Source organism: Alligator mississippiensis, chromosome 8 (genome assembly GCF_030867095.1).
Source record: "Alligator mississippiensis isolate rAllMis1 chromosome 8, rAllMis1, whole genome shotgun sequence".
Taxonomy (NCBI): Eukaryota; Metazoa; Chordata; order Crocodylia; family Alligatoridae; genus Alligator; species Alligator mississippiensis.
Window position 1 is genome coordinate 80,137,162 of NC_081831.1, and position 19,786 is coordinate 80,156,947.

At 52.2% G+C, this 19,786-nt stretch overlaps 2 protein-coding genes across 5 annotated transcripts in view; one reads left to right on the plus strand and one right to left on the minus strand.

Moving 5' to 3' along the window:
- The window catches only part of SLC9A6 (solute carrier family 9 member A6), an 81,575-nt gene extending 75,058 nt beyond the window's left edge, over positions 1-6,517 (minus strand). For 3 of the 4 annotated variants that reach the window (XR_009464025.1, XR_009464024.1, XM_006268197.4), the window contains exon 1: positions 6,201-6,517. Coding sequence is in view for 2 of the 4 variants with exons in the window: in XM_006268197.4 (XP_006268259.4) it covers positions 6,201-6,468 (268 nt within the window). In the remaining 2 variants the exon portion in view is untranslated. The remainder of the gene's footprint in view (positions 1-6,200) is intronic. The other variant, XM_059732898.1, reaches the window with a different exon arrangement.
- Positions 6,518-6,646: 129 nt separating this feature from the next.
- Positions 6,647-12,608, plus strand: MMGT1 (membrane magnesium transporter 1). Its single transcript, XM_006268186.4, has 4 exons — positions 6,647-6,777; positions 8,495-8,547; positions 9,435-9,538; positions 10,329-12,608. Exons 1-4 carry the CDS (start codon positions 6,696-6,698, stop codon positions 10,489-10,491), a joined length of 402 nt encoding a protein of 133 aa, XP_006268248.1. The 5' UTR covers positions 6,647-6,695; the 3' UTR covers positions 10,492-12,608.
- The last annotated feature ends 7,178 nt before the right edge of the window (positions 12,609-19,786 follow it).

The window sequence follows — 19,786 nt, forward strand, 5'->3', positions numbered from 1 at the left end:
CACTTCTCCAAAACTCTGCCTAGGCGCATATGCTGAAGGTCTTGGCAAGATGGTAGAAAGCATCCAAGAGAGGCATAAGGGCCTGGAGCAGCTACCAAGATTTCCAAGCAGCCCTGTTTAGGGATGGCCTGCTTGCCTTACATGAGGGTGACCCTAGAAAAGGTCAAAGAAGCTTTGCCTCACTACTTACACCCTGGCTCAATGGATTTTATAAACATAATTGCTTGCTGGAATATACAGACTTTGACCCCTGGATATGACACTGATCTGGATTCAGATCTGAGGAAAACAGCTGTGCTGAGTAATGACACTGCACATTTCAGAATTGATATTGCAGCTCTTTTGGAAACTCGGCTCTCAGATACAGGCTTCATAAAGGAGCAGGACTACACCATTTACTGGCACGGCACACCTGATGGAGTAAGGAGAGAGCATAGCATAGGTTTTGCCATCAGAAAGGAACCAATGTCATCATGTGAAGCTCTGACTGCAGTGTCTGTATGTATCATGCCACTTTGAGTTAGGCTATGGAAGGGATTCATCAACCTCATCAGTGTGTACGCTTCAACTCTGCAGGCTAGTGATGAGAAGGACAGCTTCTAACAACAGCTGGAAGAACAGATCGGCAGGACTGCACAGAAGGAATCCATCCTAGTACTTGGAGACTGCAATGCAAGAGTTAGGTCCAATGCTGAGATCTGGCTGGGATTCTGGGTAGGCACAGCACTGGGTATATGAACAATGGTCAGAGAGTTCTTGCGCTCTGTGCCAGTCAAGGCTTATCAGTGACCAACACCTTTGCTGGTAACATCAGAAGAACATTATGGAGACACCTGAGATCCATGACTTTGCTGGATGCCAAACCTACACTAAAAGAAGTTGAACAATTCATCATATAGATTCCCAATAACAAAACTTCAGGATCTGACTGTTTACCTGCTGAAAATTAGAAACATGCAAGCAAAGACTCACTGCAAAGATTGCGTGAGGTACTGCTACTCTGTTGGAAGGAAGAAACCGTTCCGCAAGATTTGAAGGATGGTTATTTCATCCAACTCTATAAAAAGAAAGGAGACAGAAGTGACTGTAAAAACCAGAGGTATAGATCTTCTAAACATGACAGGAAAAATTTTAAGACATACTCTTTTACCTAGACTTCAAACATTAGCTGAAATAATTTATTCTGAGAGCCAATGTGGCTTTCGCTCAGAAAGGTTCACCACAGATATGGTCTTCGCTGTAAGACGACAGCAGGAAAAGTGCAGAGAGAAGTGTATCCCACTGTAAATGGCTTTTATAGATCTAACAAAAGCCTTTGACATGGTTAGTCAGTCAGGGCTTTACACTGTTCTAAAAAAGCTTGCTTGTCCACCTATACTGCTAAACCTTGTGAAATCCTGACATGATGGCATAAAGGCAACTGTAAAGTATGAAAACCAAGAGTCTGACTTGTTCAAGATCAACAATGGAGTGAAGCAGCGCTGTGTACTGGCTCCCACATTGTTTAACATTTACTTCTTGTTCCTCCTTCAACACACATTCCATGATGTCTAGTGCTGTGATAGGCACCTTCTCAAACATGATGGAGGATTGTTTAACATTGCAAGGTTCAGAGCTAAGACAAAGGTAAAGGAGATTGTTGTAAGGGACCTGGTGTTTGCAGATGATGCAGCCCTTGTGACTCACACTGTTGATGCCCTACAACATCTCATTACCAAGTTCTGACTCATGCACAATCTTTGGGCTAGCAAAAAGCTTGAAGAAGACTGTTATCATGCACCAAGGCTCTTCAGAACTCATTCCTGAAATCATCCTAGATGGTACCTGTCTGGATGCTGTTGACCAATTTTTCTACCTTGGCTCTACTGTTACCAGCAATGTAGATCTTGATGCTGAGCTCACTGGTAGAATCAGCAAAGCAGCCAGGAACTCTGGCCTTTTGTGAAACAGAGCCTGGAACAATAACAAACTGTCAATTAAAGTGAAAATCTATTTATGAGACATGTTTTATTCACTCTTCTATATGGCTCAGAAACATGGACAACCTATGTCAAACATATGCAGCTTTCATATCAGATGACTATGTAAAATTCTTTGCATAGACAGGGTGACAAATGTGGAAGTGTTAAATTGTGCTGCTATGTCACTCATGGGAATGTTGGTCATGTCAAGCAAATACAGGATCACAGGATCCCAAAGAATGTGCTGTACTCTGAAGCTCACAAAGGGTCTAGAAAGAGAAGCAGACCGCTGCGCAGATTTCAGGATGCTTGCAAAGATGACTTAGCATCCTTTGGAATCTCTGTGGGTGATTGGGAAAGGAGTGCAGAATGCTGCTCTGCCTGGCAGAGTCAGCTTGCAGATGGAGCAAGGTACTGCAAGGCAGACTGGATCAAGTTTTGTGATGACTGGCATCAGAGGAGGAAAGAACCTGTTGCTTGGATTCAGAGCGCTGCTAGTTCATGGGTGTGCGCTACCTGTGGGCACACCACAGCACTCACCACCACGTACACTATGCTCCATAAAGAGCAATGGTGCCAACTGTTTAGTACAAAAATCAGTAACTTCTACCAGGGTAACTTTGTCAGAAAACCAAGGCTCTGTCTGTACGAGGGCTGTAACAGACTTTGATCTTCTGTGTTCAAAGCACAGAGGCACATGCGTAATGCACAATCACTAGTGTTATGCTAATTCTTGCCCACTGACCATTACTTTATGCCCACAGATGGAAACAAACTTCTGCACTCTAAAGAACCCAAAACATATAACTTTAGAAGGCATTTTCTGTTTGGTTTTGTAGAAATCTACATTTCTCCAGCTGCCAGCTTGAATAGCTCAGCCATAAGCACATCATCAGGCACCACCAATTAGAACTAACAATTGCATAGAAAAATATAAAAAAAGAGACCTTCTATGTTGGCTACATAGCATTTGATAATGAAGACTCCTAAAATGTACTCAATAAGGCCTTGTCTAGACGAGGAGAAGCCTAGCCCAACTGCTCCCTCCGGCTTGATTAACTCACTCCACCCACACTCTTAACCCACTGAGGTCTGGTTTGGTCAAGTTACAGACTGTCAGGTAACCCAGGAGAAAGTGAAAGCAGTATCCCCCGCCTTGTGTTGGGTTCAATCATGTCATTTCAATCACGTCAGTGCTGCTGTAGCTCCAGACAATACAAAGCTACAACACTGATCTAAATCAGTCCTTCAGTGCTACTAAGTACTGCCCAATGAGACTGCCTATCTGCCCATCTCCCTGCTCAGCATCACAATGCTCAGCTTCTTTTTCCTGCGCACCTGCACCTCACTCTGGGCACCTTCCTTAGACAGCTCATTGAGCATTTTCATTAGCTCTGATAGGAATAACATCCCCATTTTGCTTATAGTTGTACAAGGAATCCAGGCTCACAAGCCGCTGTGCAACAGGTGGGTACGACACAGACAGGCATCTGCCCCTGTGACTTCCTGGGCTTGTCAAAAGGATGGATTACAGGAACTTTCAAGCCAGTGCCTTTTCTGTGAACAATCAGAAGTAAACAGTTGAGAAGTGCCACCGGGAATTCTGGCTGCTTGCCCACAAGCCGCTATCTCATATCATCACCACATTCAAACACACAAACACAGGGAAGTTGAACAAATACCAGATGCATGAGTAAAGAATGCAGAGTGAGAGTGCAGTTTGCTGGGTTAGCTCTGATTAGTAGAAAAACTAAATGAATCTGGACAAGAAGCATCACCATTTAAATTACTCAGCTAACTCCAGGGCCCACTGCCCATACCCTAGAGCACTCCCTGCTATAGCCCCCAAATACAGTTGATACTTGGAAGATACCAAGGAACAAAAGCCTAATCAGTTATGAACTAGAAACAGCTGGTTCTGAGTGACAAATGAAAAATTCTTAACATGAATCAAGAGAACATAGTAGATTGCATTGTACTTTCTTGTACACCATTACACATTCTGGAACCCACCCAGCTACTCAACAAAAACCTATAAAGGGTATTTGTCTCCACAGAGTCACTGCTAGGCAAGTACTCTACACCCTGAATAATGATTTACTCTGTGATTTCTACTCAGTGACTACCAAAGAAGAAGCCAGAGGTGGGATTAGGACCCTGATGACAAATGCTCTTAACAGGGCAATTTCACCAGCTCAAATTCAGATGCAGGGGGTGGGGGTGGAATTTCCAAAAAAATCTAAGGGACGTTTGAGCAAAAATAACTCTGAAGGAACCAACCTCACCCACACCTTCAAGTCATGGGATCTGTGCTCTCAACTTCCTTAGATGTTTAACAAGTGCCTCCAAGTGCTGAGGTTGGAAGAGGCTACTCGGAGAGGTGGTGAACGTCCATCCTTAGAAAATTGTAACAAGAGATTAAACAAGCACTAGGCTGGGATGGTGTAGCCAAGGAGGTGCCTACCTTGAGCAGGGTGTGGGACTAGATGAACTCCTGAGGGCCTTTGCAGCCCTACTTTTCTATGATTCAACCTTATGTATAGTCAGACCCCACTTTCAATGTGCTGCATTAATGCCAGCCCCTATTTACTGCAATGCAGTGAAACCGAACTGGCACAAAACATCCCGGGGTGTGCACGAGTCCCGAGTGCAATTCCTAAATCTTTGACACGTAGTGCAAATATTACCTGGTATACTAAGAGGATCACACCCATTATCCCTAGTGGGGAAATTAGCAAAGAGGCTGCATGGCAATTTGGGGAATCCCTTTATAAACTGCCTACATGTTCTGGCTGATGTCAGGAAAATCCCCGAATCCAGAAAGGGAAGCTTATGCCATGGGTGACCGGGGTTGCAGCCCAATCCGCTCAGACCGGGAACATAAGCAAGAGCTCAGCTGCTGCCCGTTCAGGAGAAAAAGCATCTTGGAACAAGGAAGAAGCTGAAGATGCAAGTACAGAGTGGAAAATCCCCAAATGCACAAGAAATTGAACTGGCAAGGCTGCTTTTTAGACACCACAGAGGTGACGCACCCACCCGAGAGCCTGGGTAAACACTTAGTTGCTTAGCTGGCAACTCCGCTGTGGCAGCAACACCATAACCAGTACGTGGCCTGGCTGACCACCAGCTCGGGTACGTCGGCACCAGCTGCAGTCACACCTCCGACTGCAGCACAGACGTCCCCACAAACCTGGGGAAGAGGTGAATCCAGGAGCTCTGCGGAAAGCAGGGCGGGTACGAAACCCGAGTTTGGATTCACCTCGCTAACCCGAGGACCCTCGATTCACTCGAGACGCTCTGAGAAGACTGTCACGGCAGGCACGTCCTGCTCGCCGAGTTATCCGGGCTGGGGGGGGGGAAAGTCTTTAACTAGGACCCACACTTGCTCAGAGAGTTTTCCTGGGTGAAGTGGGGGAAGTCTTTAAATCAGGACCCACGCTCATTTGGAGAGTTACCAGGGCAGGGGGGAGGGTCTTTAACGAGGACTGACACTTGTTTGGAAAATTATCCAGCATGAGGGGTGGGGGGAAGGTCTTTAAATCAGGACCCACAGTTGTTTAGACAGTTAGTCACAGGGGGGAAAGGTCTGTAACTAGGACCCATGCTCATTTGGAGAGATATTCAGGGCGGGGGAAGGTCTTTAATGAGGACCCACACTTGTTCGAAGAGTTATCCAGGGTGAGGGGCAAGGGAAGGTCTTTAACTAGGACCCTTGCTCGTTTGGAGAGTTATCCAGGCAGGGGGAAAGGTCTTTAAATCAGGACCCACAGTTGTTTAGAGAGTTATTCAGGGGGGAAGGTCTGTAACTCGGACCCACGCTCACGTGGAGAGTTACCAGGGCAAAGGGGAAGCTCTTTAACAAGGACTGACATTTGTTTGGAGAGTTATCCAGGGTGAGGGGCAGTAGGAAGGTCTTTAAATGCAGACCCACAGTTATTTAGAGTTATTCGGGAGGGGGGGGGGTGTTTAACAAGACCCACGCTCATTTGGGGAGGTATCCAGGGTGGGTGAGTGGGGGGAAGGTCTTCAAACGAGGACCCAGGCTCGGGGCGCAAGCGAGGTGCGGGGCGGCTGCGGGCCCACAGGGCTCGTCGAGAAGCGAAGCCCCACACAGGCGCCTCTAGAGACGGGGGACATCGGAGCGAGCCGGGCCCCTGCGAGCGGCCTCAGCACCCCCGGCCGGGCCCGCCGCGGAGAGGGAGGCCCGGGCGGGCGGGCGGGCGGCGGGGCCGGCCTCACCGTAGATCATGGCCAGGCCGGTCTCGTGCAGGAAGCGCGCGCGGCGGTGCTTGAAGAGCCAGATGGTGAGGATGGTGAGGGTGAGCAGCAGGATGAAGATGACGAGGTTGGCGCTGTCCTGCCGGTGGCTCTGCTCGGCCGCCCGCTCCGACACGATCTCCTCCTCCAGCGCCGCCGCGGCGGCCCCCGCCGCCGCCTCGCCCGCCAGCGCCGTCGCCAGCAGCAGCAGCAGCAGGGCCCGGGGCCCCGCTCCGCCGCGCGGCGCCATGGCCCGCCCCGAGCCCCGAGCCAGTCCCCTCAGGAGCCGCTCGCGCGAGACCAGGCCGCCGCCATGACAGGCCCCGCTGGAACAACCCCGCCCCGCCCCGCCCCGCGCACCCACTGCGCATGCGGGGGGAAGCCCCGCCTCTTCCGGCTCTTGCGTCATCGCCGCGCGCCGCCGGCCCGGGCGCCCCTGGCGGTGGGAGGCGGCCGGGGGGAGGCACGCAGGGCAAGATGGCGGCCGCCTCGCTGTGGAAGGGGCTGGTGGGCGTCGGGCTCTTCGCCTTGGCCCACGCCGCCTTCTCCGCCGCGCAGCGTGAGTCGTGACGTGTGACGTGACGGGGGGGGCGCGGAAACCCCTCGGCCCGCGGAGGGGGGTCCAGACTACGGGGGGGGGCGGCTGTCATTTTGTGGGGGAGGGGAGGGGGGTGTCTGGGTTCCCCCTCCCCCTCCTGCTCGCGGCCTTGGGCCCCGGGGGAGCCTGTGGACGAGGCCGAGGGCAGACGGCTGTGTGGGGCTGGGGGGCATGATGGCGAGGAGAGGCCGAGGGAGCTGGGCTGGTCTCGGCGGGGGCAGACGGCACAAGGAGCAATGGGCGCAAGCTGCAGCAAGGCAAGTTGAGGTTGGATATTAGGAAAAACTTCCTCCCTAGGAAAGTGCTGGAGTGGAGCAGGCTCCCCGGCGCGGTGGTTGGGAGGCCGTGCGTTTCCCTCCCCTGCTCGCTAGCAGCTGGTTCCCCTTTCCTCTGGGTTTATGTCCCATCCCTTTTTGGAGCCGTCCGCATCCGCCACATCTGCTGGTGACGAGCTCCACCCTTGAGCGAGACGCTGGGTGACAAAGGACTCCTTTGCGTGCATTTCAAACCGACGAGCCCTGCCCGGCCTCCTCCAGCCGGCACCGCCGCAGAGGTTTCCCCGAGGAGCCCGTAGCTTTCAATACTCGGCCCCGCCGGGGCCTTTCTTGACCTTTTGCAAGGGAAGGGATTGCTCTAGTTTTCTTCTGCGCTCAAAACATGAGTCGAAACCAAGAGCCAGCCTGTCCCCAGGGTGTCTCAAGGCTCGTCGGGGGGTGGGGGGGCTCCCGCCTGAGGAGATGAAGAACGCGGTGGCCGAGGGTGCGTAGTCTTTGGGACGAGCTCCCGGGCAGCTCGTCCGCTACAACTGGAGCCCACGTGTCTCTCTGAAGGCTCCTGCTACATGTGTTACGCGACTGTCTGGTGAATTGTGCAATCAGCGTAGAGCAGCCACAGATGCAAAGTCATTATCACACCGTAAAAACGTCCGTGCAGCTATAGAAAGAGTTGAGCAGCTACAAATTTAGTGCCTGACAATGTGCAACAACTCTAGAGTCGGTTTCTGTCTGGCTTTCATTTGAACATGGGGCAGGGGCCCTAAGCAGTCCATTTGCGTGGAGTCCTGCAAGGCGCCTGCCATGTTTTCCCATGTAAATGTTTATGCAGAACGCCGAGGGCGTTAAAGTAGGTAGGAAACCCACTAGACGTCAGCGCCAGTGTTACGTGGCCCCTTGACAGGCTCTCGCACAGCCCCAGGGGGCTGTGGCCTGCACTGGCGGGGAGCCCCTGGGCTGCAAGCGCACAGTACAAAACCAGGCACTTCGGTTTAGCAGCACTCATGAGTCACGCGGACAAGTTTGACAGGGAACAGTCAGACACAGTCGGATAGTACAGCTCGCTCTCCTGCTGAAACAGCTTTTGTATAATGGGAGAAGGAAAGTATGGGTGGTGCTGGCTGGCTGACAGTTCACTTGGCAATAGCCAGTCTTCATAGAGATTGCTCTGCGGACACTTGTTCTGCATGAAGGAAAAAGTGAAATCGTTTGTTGAGGCAGGTCAAAGATGCTGTGTGAAGCAGAGGATGTGGGAACAAAGCTAGATGCAGCAGACATGCATGAACCCCTTTTTCTAGGGCATAACAAGGAATCCTGGAGCTTACGTGAATTGGATGTTACAGAGAGTTCTGCCTCGAAGAATGTCCCTGATACATTACTAACCTACCAATACCTCTGTTTTGTAGATCGCTCCTACATGAGGTTAACAGAAAAGGAAGATGAAACATTGCCAATAGATGTAAGTTGGATGGTTGCAGCAGGGTGAAAGGGTTAAGAGTAACCACACAGTTTGGTCCTTGCTTTCTCTCCTGGGTTTCTGTCTTTTTAATGGGATTTTTAACTGCACATTCCTCTGGATTCTTATCTGCAGGCAGACATCTCGCTGCCAGCCCCAGCTTCCAGGAAGGTGTTACAGTGCTTGCAAAGGGTGCCAGTCAGACAGAGAGACAGACCCCCAAGCTGGACTTTCCTCCCCTTTGCTACCACGGTGGCTGGAGCACCTCATCCAGCAATTCCAGGCCTTAGAGTTAAAGCTGTGGAACATCCTCCTGTTCAGTCCTGCTCTCTGCAGCACAAATGCCCGCCTCCCTCTGGCTTGGCCAGCTGACATCAGCTTGATCAATACTCTTTTGGGCTGGCCTCGCCCTGGCACAACCTGCTTGAGGGCATTAGTTTTCTTAATACTGGTGACATGAAAAAAAATGAACAGTGAAGAAAGCAGGGGGGAGGAGAGAAAGAAGTGGTGTCACATTGCCATCCCTGGAGAAAGCATGGAGCCACTAACTTGCATTTGCAAGCACACACAACAGTGCAGGGATTTGCTCAAAGGATACAGCATCTTCCCCAAGAACCCCACCGCATGGATCAAACTAGCGTGTAGGGTACAGACCAAGCTCTGCCAACACGTAGCAGTGCTGCCCTGGGAGAGTTATTTAAATGTCTCTGTGCTTGTTTCTGCGCTCTCTGCAGTGGGGATGAGGTTGGCTGCTTACCTCTAAATAGTACTTTGCATGAATGAAGAGCAAAGGCAAGCGCTTGTTACTCGAAACATCTGCAGGCAGGACAGAGATGTGAGGGGTGTGCAGGCTGTAGTGTCTCATGCGTGGGATGGCTTTTCTGTTGCAGATAGTTCTTCAGACACTACTGGCCTTCGCAGTGACCTGCTATGGAATAGTACACATTGCAGGAGAATTTAGAGACATGGATGCCACTTCAGAGCTAAAAAATAAGTAAGTTGGTTCACATGCTTGGCGCCTGCACATTTCACAGCACACTCCCGGAGCAGCCACCTCAGGCTGGTTTTCCTCTGCCCGACACCTCCGTAGATGTTTACTGTAGTGGTACCAGTAGCTGCCTGTCTCTGCCTGTTCCCCGCCATTAGTGTCTGACGTGCCAGATATGGTGAGGCACGACGAATGACTGGGATACACTTTCTCTTCTTTCCCCCAACCCTCTGTGTCAGGTGGATGGAGCAGAGTAAGGAATAGGCAGATCTTAGAGACCATTCTTTTCCCACTGTCTCAGCACTGGAGGGAGTTTGAGGTGGAGGGTAAGCTGGAGGAGGCCTGCTTTCTGGAGCTACAGCTATCTGGGTAACACCAGACTTGGGTGAAACCATGCACCACAGCACTACCCAGGACCCCCATGCTGCGATGCAGTAAGAAATCTGCACGTAGACGGCACTCAGTACAAAGGCACGAGTAGAGATTTTAGCTAAGGTATGGTCCAAAGGAGAGGAGTTGGGTAACTGTGAACGTGGTAGTTGGCAGACTTGTACAGAGGAAACGGTAAAGACAGAAGCTGTAACGATGTAGCTGGTTCCTGTGTCAAGTGGTGTTAATCTTGTCTCTCTACCTTCTCAGCTGCTGCCATAGGGAAACTGTGTAATAAGTATGCAGTAAGGGAGAAAAATAGATAAGCACTGCAGTGTAAGAAAACCCCGGGGATTTTCAGGCAATTGTTATAAAATGACCATTCTAAAGCAAATGTTAATTTAATATTTCAAATTTATTTTTAAAGGACATTTGACACCTTAAGGAACCATCCGTCCTTTTATGTATTTAATCATCGTGGTAGAGTGTTGTTCCAGTCCCCAGACACAGCGAATTCTTCTTCAAACCAAGATGCTTTATCATCCAGCTCATCACTGAAGTTTCGAAAACTTGAACCTCTGCGCCGTTAACATTTTTACAGATTCTAATCCTAGAACAGGACGCTAAGCTGTAATATTGGAGTTGGGGATGTAAACACTTTTTTTAATTTCTGGAGCAGTATTTATATTGATCTTCCAGACTTTATAAAATATATGTGTATATATATAAATATATATAACTAAGGACCTTCTTTGTACACTAACGAAAATGACCGAATTGTGAATTGGCAATGCAGTGTAAGTTATTGCTACGATTATGCTGTGAAACACCTCTTCAAACTTTCTTACATTAAACAACGTTAAATTTGATTTCTCAGTTAAAACCAATCTTACCTTTAGCAAACAGCAAATGAGTTTCTATAGCAATTAATTCGCCTTGACAAGAGGGAACGTTCTAGTGCTATTTGTTTTTGTGGTTTGCTCGCACTACGGTTGGCAGACCTCCTTCAGAGATACGGTGCACTGCGTTGTTAATAGAGCTTGAAAAAGAGGAGAGAATGCGGGCGGCCTCCTGCTCCTTGGAAAGCTAAGACGCACCTTTGGATGCAGGTTTGAGAGATTAAATGATGCTTGTCTTTGGTTTTTCTTTTCTTGCAGTGCTGAAAAATGGCAGCCGTAATGTTTTCTAACTTCCCATTCTCGGGTTCTTTTCTTGTTACCCTTCTCTGTTGTCAGATGTAGACAGTCTTGCCGAACATGCCCGAGAGGCATCTGTACATGTGCGAGGGAGGCATTCATTTCTGTTGGGATGATCTAATGTGTTCAACCTGTTTATCTGCTGTATTTGTATTGTTCTCTTCGCTTGTATATGCAGGAGCATTTACCAAATGGCTGAGTAATGTTTCAGTACCTTAAAATACCGCCACGCGAGCTCCAGAGTCATCTTGGTACGGATGTAAGTAGGGCGTGGAGACAAGCATCCCCGTTAGCAAGCCAAAAGCATGTTCTTGGGCCAGGTCCCTGCTGGGGTTAGCATAGCAAGGGCAGCTGTGTCCCAGTGCGACTGCCCCAGCCTTGCCTGCTGGACCTTTCACTGAAGTCAGAACATTTTGTTTTACTTCGAGCCATTTGGTGATTTAACAACGACCTTGTTGGGAGGGTCGGTGTTCTCAGAGGGCTGCAGCTGCCCTTATGTTTGACCCAGGCCTGCATGGCGAGGCTAACTGAAAACTGCTCTTCTGTGCCTGTGGCATGCCTGAGACTGCATGGGGGCACCGTAGAGGTCCAACTAGAATCCGGGCTGCTGTGACGCCACTGCACCCTCCCACAGGCACTCGGCCTTTTCACTAGGTGGATGTTTAGGTGAAAGCATTCCCTGCCTGGTCCAGCCCACCGGCCATGCAGGAGGGTCAAGACCCAACTGCTGGGAAGCCCCCAGGGCAAGCAGAACTCCTGCAGTTAGTGTTCCCCTCCCAAGAACAGCCCTGAGAGCAGGGATCGATGGCTGCTGTAGGGCTAGCTGAGAGCATGTTTCCCATGGCCAGGTCCTTGGGTTGAGTTAAATGTTCAGAAGGGGCCCCTGGCTGCAGTAGCAGCTTCTGCTTCACAGTTATTTCGCACAAAAGGGCTCCCCCTCACCCCACCGTGGGCGTCACAGATGACCCAAGGACATGGGCTTGCCTGAGACGCCCAGTTCAACTGCAGCCTATATTCAGCTTATTTCTCTTGCCAGGCAGAGCTGCTTTGGCCTTGGAGCCACAGTGGAGATGGCTGTGCATTCCCAATGGGCAGCATGCCCCAGCTAGCTGTGGAAGAACTCTGGGTTAGGGAAAGGAGGGGCAAGTGGGCAGAGGCAGGGCACCACTCACTCTGTAGCAGGCATTTTAATTTCATTTGGCAGCCTACCATTTGCAAAAGGCCTTTGAGAGCAAGGCTACTTGCTCACTAACATCTAGGGAGCCCCTGGGGCTGCACAGAGTCACCCAGCGCAGACAGTGCTGCATGAAGCCTGGAGTCATGCCCCAAGCAAGCTGTTCCTATCTTGTGCTGCGGCTCAGGAGCCTGTTAGGCCACGGCAGCTGCCTCAGGCCAGTTAATTGCACAAGGAGTAGCCTTGCTCTTCGGCAACTGTTGTCTCACCAAGCTGTACAAATAACTTTTTTTTCTTATTGATCTTGCAAATATCCAATAAAGAACTGATACCCTGATGGAGCTGCTGGGAGTTGTTTCTCTTGTACCTCTCCCGTGCCGTGTTGCCGCCAGGTCAGGCACCTGACCCATTTCGACAGAGGAAGTTGTCTTCGCGCCCCTGCCCCGTCTCTGCACTGGGGCACTGGCCATGCCTTGGTGGCTCTGGGAGTCAGAGAAAGCATCACAGTGACAGGAGTGTCGCAGCAGTGAAGCCAGTTTCTAGGTGCGATAAGTCCTGGGCCTGCCCATCGGGCCGCCTGCGGACTTCAGAGCTCTGCGACTGTCCAAATGGTTCTGTGGTTATTTACCATTAGCAAGATGGGCTGGCGTGTAAATCGCTCCTGTCCTTAATGAAGAACAGTCCCAGCGAGGTGCAGGCTCCTGCTCGCAGCTTCTTGCAGGGGGGAAGGGATCCTGCCACAGCTTTGCTGCGCTGGAGAAGACGCCAGCTCAGGCTGGAATCTAGCAGCAGGACCCCACGCTCATTGCTCTCTATGTACAACGGGCAAAAAAAAAAAACCACTCGGGCAATCGTGAGCACGAGGGTTGTGAAGAAGATGGGGTCACGCTTCAGCCTTGCTGGTTCCTGTGTGCTCTCTGCTGTTGAGCTCCTGACCTGCGGCAAGCACCAGAGGCCCTCAGGCCAGTGCTGCAAAGTGAGGGCACCCTCGCTGCTATGTGCATGGGCCTGGCCCCTCCAGGGCCTGCTCTGTCCGGTACCAAATGGCACCTGCATTCAGGGACCCACCGCCCAGCAGCACCCTGGGCCTCGGACTCCAGAAGAGCATCCGCATGGCAAATGCTCTCTCTTTCCCCTCCTTTCTATCCCTGTAGAGCAACAGGTGAGCCAAGGTCACCCCAGGCTGCTGTCAATCAGCAAACAAGGCCAGGACCAGGTGCTCAAGCGGACGCCTCCGCGCAGCCCAGCTGGCCCGAGCTCCTACGCCGTTCTGCACCCCAACTCCTCATCCACCTGGTTTCTTTCCAAGCCTGGTTGTCACAGCTGAGACTCCGCTGACGGTCTCCAGAGAAGGGGGAAGTATAGAGCTGGAGCCGAGGCAACAAGGCAGCTGGGAGGTTCCTCGCCTGGGGAGTTATTTTTAGTACTGGGTGCCAAGAGGCTTCCCCCTCCCTGTAGGATTGCCCCTTGCATCTGGGGCAAGTCCAACGCAGACACAGGCATCGCAGAAACCCTGGTGCTGAGGAAACAGCCACACACACAGTAGCAGGCTCACAATAAGACCTGCAGTTCCAGCCTAAAACTGCTCCTGTCCCTTCCAATTCATCCCTCCTTGCCCCAGCAACTTGGCCTTTGGCACCCCCCACAACTTTGATTTCACGGCTCTCCTTCCACGTGCTCGAGGACCTGCTGCATCAGCTATGCACAACCTGCAGCCATGGCGAGATCCCCCAGGCTCTAGCCAGGGCAACAGCGCTGCAGCAGAGGAGCTTCTCTTCCCTGCGGCTGGGCTGAACGCACAGGGGAGCTGCAGAAAGTCGCTGCTTTTGAGGGCACGGGCTGAGGGCCAAGTCCCCTCTGCTCCCCGCTCGTGTTCAGCAGCTGGCACCCACATGCTTGTCTCCTGGACATGCGCTCAGACTCCCCCTGGCCTCACCTAGAGCCGCAGCTCCAGGCACAGCTTCCTGCCCGTGGCGAGCTGGTGGCTGCGAGATTGGCAGAGGCCTTGTAGCAGCGGGGAAGAGGGGAACGAGCTATATTGAGCATTCACACAGCCAAGAAGCAGCAGCTGCCTGACTCAGCCCCTGCAGCCTGGCAGGGCTCCCTCTGGACTCCTTCCAGGCCTGACCCTGGTGGGATGCTGCAGGTCTTCATGCCCACTCCTGCCTCCCCTTCTATCCTTGTGGTCTCCTGGCACCTGCACAGCCCCGAAGTCCCAGCACAGACACCCCCCGCCAGCCTGGCTACGTCTGGCCACTTCCTGGCCGGAAAACCACTCGACAGCCAGACCGTTGGGCCCTGGTTTCGGATACCCAGCAGTTTGGAGAGCCTCTCACCTCATCAGATCCAGGCACGGCGCCAACCCGAACAGCTGATGGTCCAGGCACTGCAAGCAGGGGACACGAGGATGGAGCCACGGGCCTGACCGGGCGGCTGCAGCTCTGGCAGGGCTACAACAGTCCTGGAGCTGGAGGGAAGGGGCTGAGAAGGGTGCTGGCAGCTCCTGGGAGAGGCAGAGGCCGATACTGCTCATGCACAAAAGGAGCGAGCAGAGCAGAGGCCAGGTCCCAGCTCCGACTCCATGTGGGGAAGCAGGCCCATGACGTGGAGCAGGGAGGAGGGTGCTGGCTGCCTGTGGCCTCAGGGCCAGCTCTGGCTCATGCAGCAGCTTCTCCCTCCCATGCAGGCCCAAGCCAGCTGGGACTCTGCCAAACTCCAGCTTCTGCCCAGGGATGGCTGCACCTGTTGGGCAGGGGCCTTGGGCCACTGGCAGGGATCTACAGCATCCCAGGCCTTGTGCTGCTCCCGCGAAGATTGGCGTTACCCCTGCAACCACAGCCCATGTCATCCTAGCACAAGCACAGACCAAACGGGACACAGCCTGAACCCCCACCCCACCATCCCGCAACGCCCTCCAGGCCAGGAGCCCATGGATGCCAGCCACCTCCAGAGCAAGGGGCTGAGACAGGTCAGCTCCTGCTGCTCTAGTATTCCCATGCTGCAGATGCCAGGGAGAAAGGCCCCAGGCCCAGCTGAGTATCTGCTAGGGGAGGGGAAGCAGCCCCAGGCCGTGGCAGAGGGAGCGGACTGGGTGGGAGACTGTGTCTGGGTCTACAGCCAAGTTGGACTTCACGTACAGAGGCCCAGAGGGGCTTTTCCCAACCTCCCAGGGCCTTCCTGCCTTAATGGCCGCGGCGCTGCATGCCTGGCCCCGGCTACATCAGGCTTGCACAAGTACTGCACACCCGCGCAGCGAGGACAGAGCAAAACATGAGCCTGGGGATGGCGACACCAGCTCACGTTCACCCCTTGCCAGTGCAAACTAGCCAAGCACAATCCTGACGGCACAGACAGGGCAAGTTTGGGAGTCAAGGCCCGTCACCAAGCCCCCTGGCAAGAGGGATGTTGCCAGGCAGGGACGGCTGCCCCGAGATGCAGCCAGCCAGACTTGGGGCATCACCTTTGAAGCACCCCTAAGGGCAGCTCTTGGGTTAGGAGCAAGCACGCCACTGCCCACCCAAACCTCTCTCCTGGGCCCACCAGCCCCCGAGAGCTCCTCTGGGGAGGTTGTAGCAGCTGCGGCATCGGCCAGTTTGCACGCCTAGCCCCCGGCGGAGCTGTTATCCTCTGGCTTGTCGAGGACTTGGGGCATTTTCCCAACCCAACACAGCTAACGCTCCAACCGAGACCAGGCCTCTGCTCTGTGGCTGCTGGGCTGAGTGAAAGGGCTGGCTCCAAGTCGTCTATCTCTGGGAGAGCTCGTCAGGGCGGCCGTGGGACTACCTGACACCTACAGCGCGCTGAACATAGACAGACTCTACGCACGAAGCACCAACAGCAGCCAGACTGGGACAGCCCGAATCCCTTGTTCTGCAGCACCGGGAGGTCCAGGCTGCCGTCCGACCCGCTGCTGAACAAGAACAAGCCAGCTGTGTGCCAAGGGCTTTACCGTATGGCAAAGATCAGAGCTTGGGAAGAGCCTGTCTGCCTCTCCACAGCTGGGACCTTGCTGCTGCGCTGCTATGGCCTGTGCTCAACACTGCACTTGTCACTTTTCAGGAGGCTGGTTCAGTTTTTACCACTGTCCTGTTTACTGAGCCTCTCCCTTTCCCAAGGTGCCCACAACACAGACTAGCAGCCCAGGACAGACCAGAGTACTGAATCCTGATCAACTTGGCTTGCAATGCGCACAAACAACACTTGCCCTCACACTTACCCACAGACTTTCTAACCACACGCCAGCATCAAGGGGGGGAAAAAAAAAAATACACTTGCACAAATGCAGCCCAATGCTAGCTCGTCTCCAACAACCAGCTTTCTGCAGCCACGCGTCCAAGTCTGAGCTTGGCCGACTGGACAGTGCCAGGACGCAATCCCTCTGCACGGGAAAGCTGAGCGTGCCAGACAGCTCAGAGCAGTACGTGACCAACACCACAAAAGCAGCACTGAGGCTGGAGGGAGAAAGCTTTCCTAACGCCGACATCCTCACAGAAGTGAGCCTGGACCCAGGAGACCTTGGAGAGCTCTGCAGGAACACAGCCCATTCGCACGCTCAGGTTGGCCCTTGATCCAACCGAACTGCTTTCCAGCCTGTAACGAAGCCTTTGATGCCTGCTTATGCCAGCTAGCATCGTACAAACAGGCACGTCCAACGCTTGCTTTGCTGCATGCAAATGCTTTGCAAGAGCTGCCCAGTTATCACCTGCTGTTCAGTTGCTCAGACAAGGAGTCATTATCTACGCAGGGCTCGGGGTAGCTGGCAGGGCTCTTCAGCCCTGCTTCCATTAGGATAACATGTCAGCAAGCACCTAGAGACTCTGCTAATTCCCCCACTGCAAGCAGTAGCCACAACAGTGGGAGTCTTACAAGTGCTTGCTAGCAGATCAAGCGACTTGCCCAAGCCCATCTGAAGCAGCGTGCGGAGGGACTCAAACACCTGGCTGCTAGCTGCTTGTGCCCTCCTCACCTCGCTGGTCTCGGTTTGCAGCTGGGGTAACAGCACTCCAAATTCACCAAGTGCGCTTTGGAGCTGCCAGCCCTTGCAGATCACAGTAGAGGTTTTATTGAAGCGGTGCTATTGACCCCCCACCCTAGCAAGCCCAGCAGCACAGTGCCCTACTGGCTGCTCACATCCGAGGCATTGCAACCACACTTCTGCTGCATCCACAAGTGAAAAATTTCAACCCAAGACTTTTCTGACAGAGCTACAACACGCTGCCCTTCCAAAAGGCCTGGCGCAGCAGGCATCAGACTCACAGCTTTAGCTCCAACAAGTGGCCAGTCACTTATTTTTAAGAGAACACTAAAGTATCAGAGCAGTGTAAACCACACAAGTCTTTGCAGCTGCTGAGCAGCCACTGCTCTTGCTCCCAGCTTTCTCCTGCATCAGCCACCCTTCCCATCTGCTTGCTGGACACAGCAGGAGGAATGCAGCACGGCTGTCACTTCCACTGCACAGGAGCTACCTTTGCACAACCCCCGTCAATGAAGGTTTCACAGGAAAAATAAAACAAAGGGATCTCACAAGTAGACAAAAGGAACCAAGTTAAGCTGGGGTTGGACACTTAATAAACTTTCCAGTAACACCTGCTGCACCTGTGGTTCTCCTTAGTCACGACTGCAAAACTGCTCTTAAACACTCATGCCGTACGACATTTTCCCTCCCTGAAGGAAGGGCCCGAGGAGCGAAATCCTCCACAATTGCTCAGCAGATCCGGGTGTAATGCACAACCTAACAGTGACCCCTGCACTTCCCCTCTGCCTGGTTCTACCTCCAGCAAGGCTGCACAGATGCTGTCTCCATGTGAGATGGAGTGAACTCTTCCTTCAGGCACGGAGCAAGACTTCTCTATGACTGGGGACTGAGCACACTTCCTTCAATTCATTCATAAAACAGCTCACACCGCTCGCTATCTCCATCTGCAGGGCTCGGTTATGCGCTGTCCTGGATACTCTCTTCAGCTGAGCTCATGCTGCAGGTTCTTCAAAATGGGGACTTGTAGCTCGTTATAAATGCCTCCACTTGTTCCTGCCTTTTGGCAAAGGCCCTTTTTTTAAAATGAAGCTTCCCAAGGATGGTTTATTTGTAGCAAGGAGACAATTCCAACCAACTGCTTTGCTCTGAATGCACTGGAGGAGAGGAACAGGCCATTCACAAGCGCTGGCTCTTCATACACCCTAGTGTATCACAGATGTGATCCTCAGTGACTAACAAAACCATAGCTCCATTGAGCTTAGCTTTAATCCTGGCGAGTTTGGGACTTTTCCAAGTGCTAACTGGGCTTGGGCAAGAACCAATTCTCGGAAGTTTACAACTACAGCATGCACAACTGAGCATCTGCTGTAGGTAGCTACCCCCCCAATTAGTAACAGGACTTTAGTCATCTTTGCGAAAGGAAAAGCACGATGAGTTTAAGAGCAAAAAGAGTTCATACAAAACAAAACCGAAAAAAAAAACAAATCCAGGAAATGCAAAAAAAGATCAGATCTATTCAGCAGCAAACTGCTAGACAGGGGTTTTTCAAAGCCTGGTTTGTTTACCACATGGCAAAGTTAACAGACCTTTCCCACCCCGACATTATTGCACTTTAAACATGCACCTTATTCCCATCCAGTGAAGAGCTCCAGGGTCCTCCAATAGCCAAACGCGCTTGCAGCTTGCCAACGTCCGTTTCTTTATTGCGTGTCCTGGGCAGGGTTCCCAAACTGTTGCTTGAAGACTATCACGATATTGCTTAGAGATTCATGTTGGCCTACACCAATGTAGTTTCTCTCCAGCATGCAGCTGCTGCTTTTGAGGCCACCTACTCTGCTAAGAGCAAGGGTCCAACTCTCACCCTCTTCCATCTACCCCAATTTCATACAGCAAACGTGGAGTGAGGCTGAGGGTGTCTCTGTCCCGTGGCCCCACCTGCCAGGCCATTTGGTCTTCAGGATCATCTCACCATTTTCTTCCCACCCCCGCAAGCATTCCAGTTTTTTATAGCAACAGGAAGCGCAGATCAGGTGCCCAGGCCAGTTATGCCTTTTATTTCCTTAAACATGCTGGCACACGTCTCCTTAGTCGCTCCGGATTGACAAGCTAAAGCTGCAGGTCTTCTGGATGCTCAGCTGAATGCGATTTCTCCTACTCATTTGTTCTTTTTTAAGGCCTTCATTAGTACCGCGTTTTCTGTGGAAGGTGCCGTGTTCAACCAGTTTCCCAGTAAATTCTGCACCCAACTCAGCTGCCTGGCCTCTCTCCTGCAAAAGGGAAATGCTTTCCCTTAACCTTCCCGTCCAGATTCTCACCACCCGGTCTCGGACTGCAAAACTAGACTGAAGGATGTATTCAGCCGGTTCCACATGCAATTCAAACTAGAGTAGCAAGCCGATTAGCAATTTCTCATTGCGCTCAAGACCCAAGTTTGGATCCCAACAAGTGCACCAACCACTTGTGTTTGGTACCCCTTCACTCACCTTAGTCTTGTTATACACCAATAGATTCATGTCTTCTTGAATGGTTTAATGATCACA

Excerpts from the sequence above, each read along its gene's own strand:
- MMGT1 (XM_006268186.4), top strand. The coding sequence starts at position 6,696 with ATGGCGGCCGCCTCGCTGTGGAAGGGGCTGGTGGGCGTCGGGCTCTTC. Across the intron at positions 6,778-8,494 it reads CGCCTTCTCCGCCGCGCAGC|ATCGCTCCTACATGAGGTTA; the intron begins GTGAGTCGTGAC and ends TCTGTTTTGTAG. Across the intron at positions 9,539-10,328 it reads ACTTCAGAGCTAAAAAATAA|GACATTTGACACCTTAAGGA; the intron begins GTAAGTTGGTTC and ends TTATTTTTAAAG.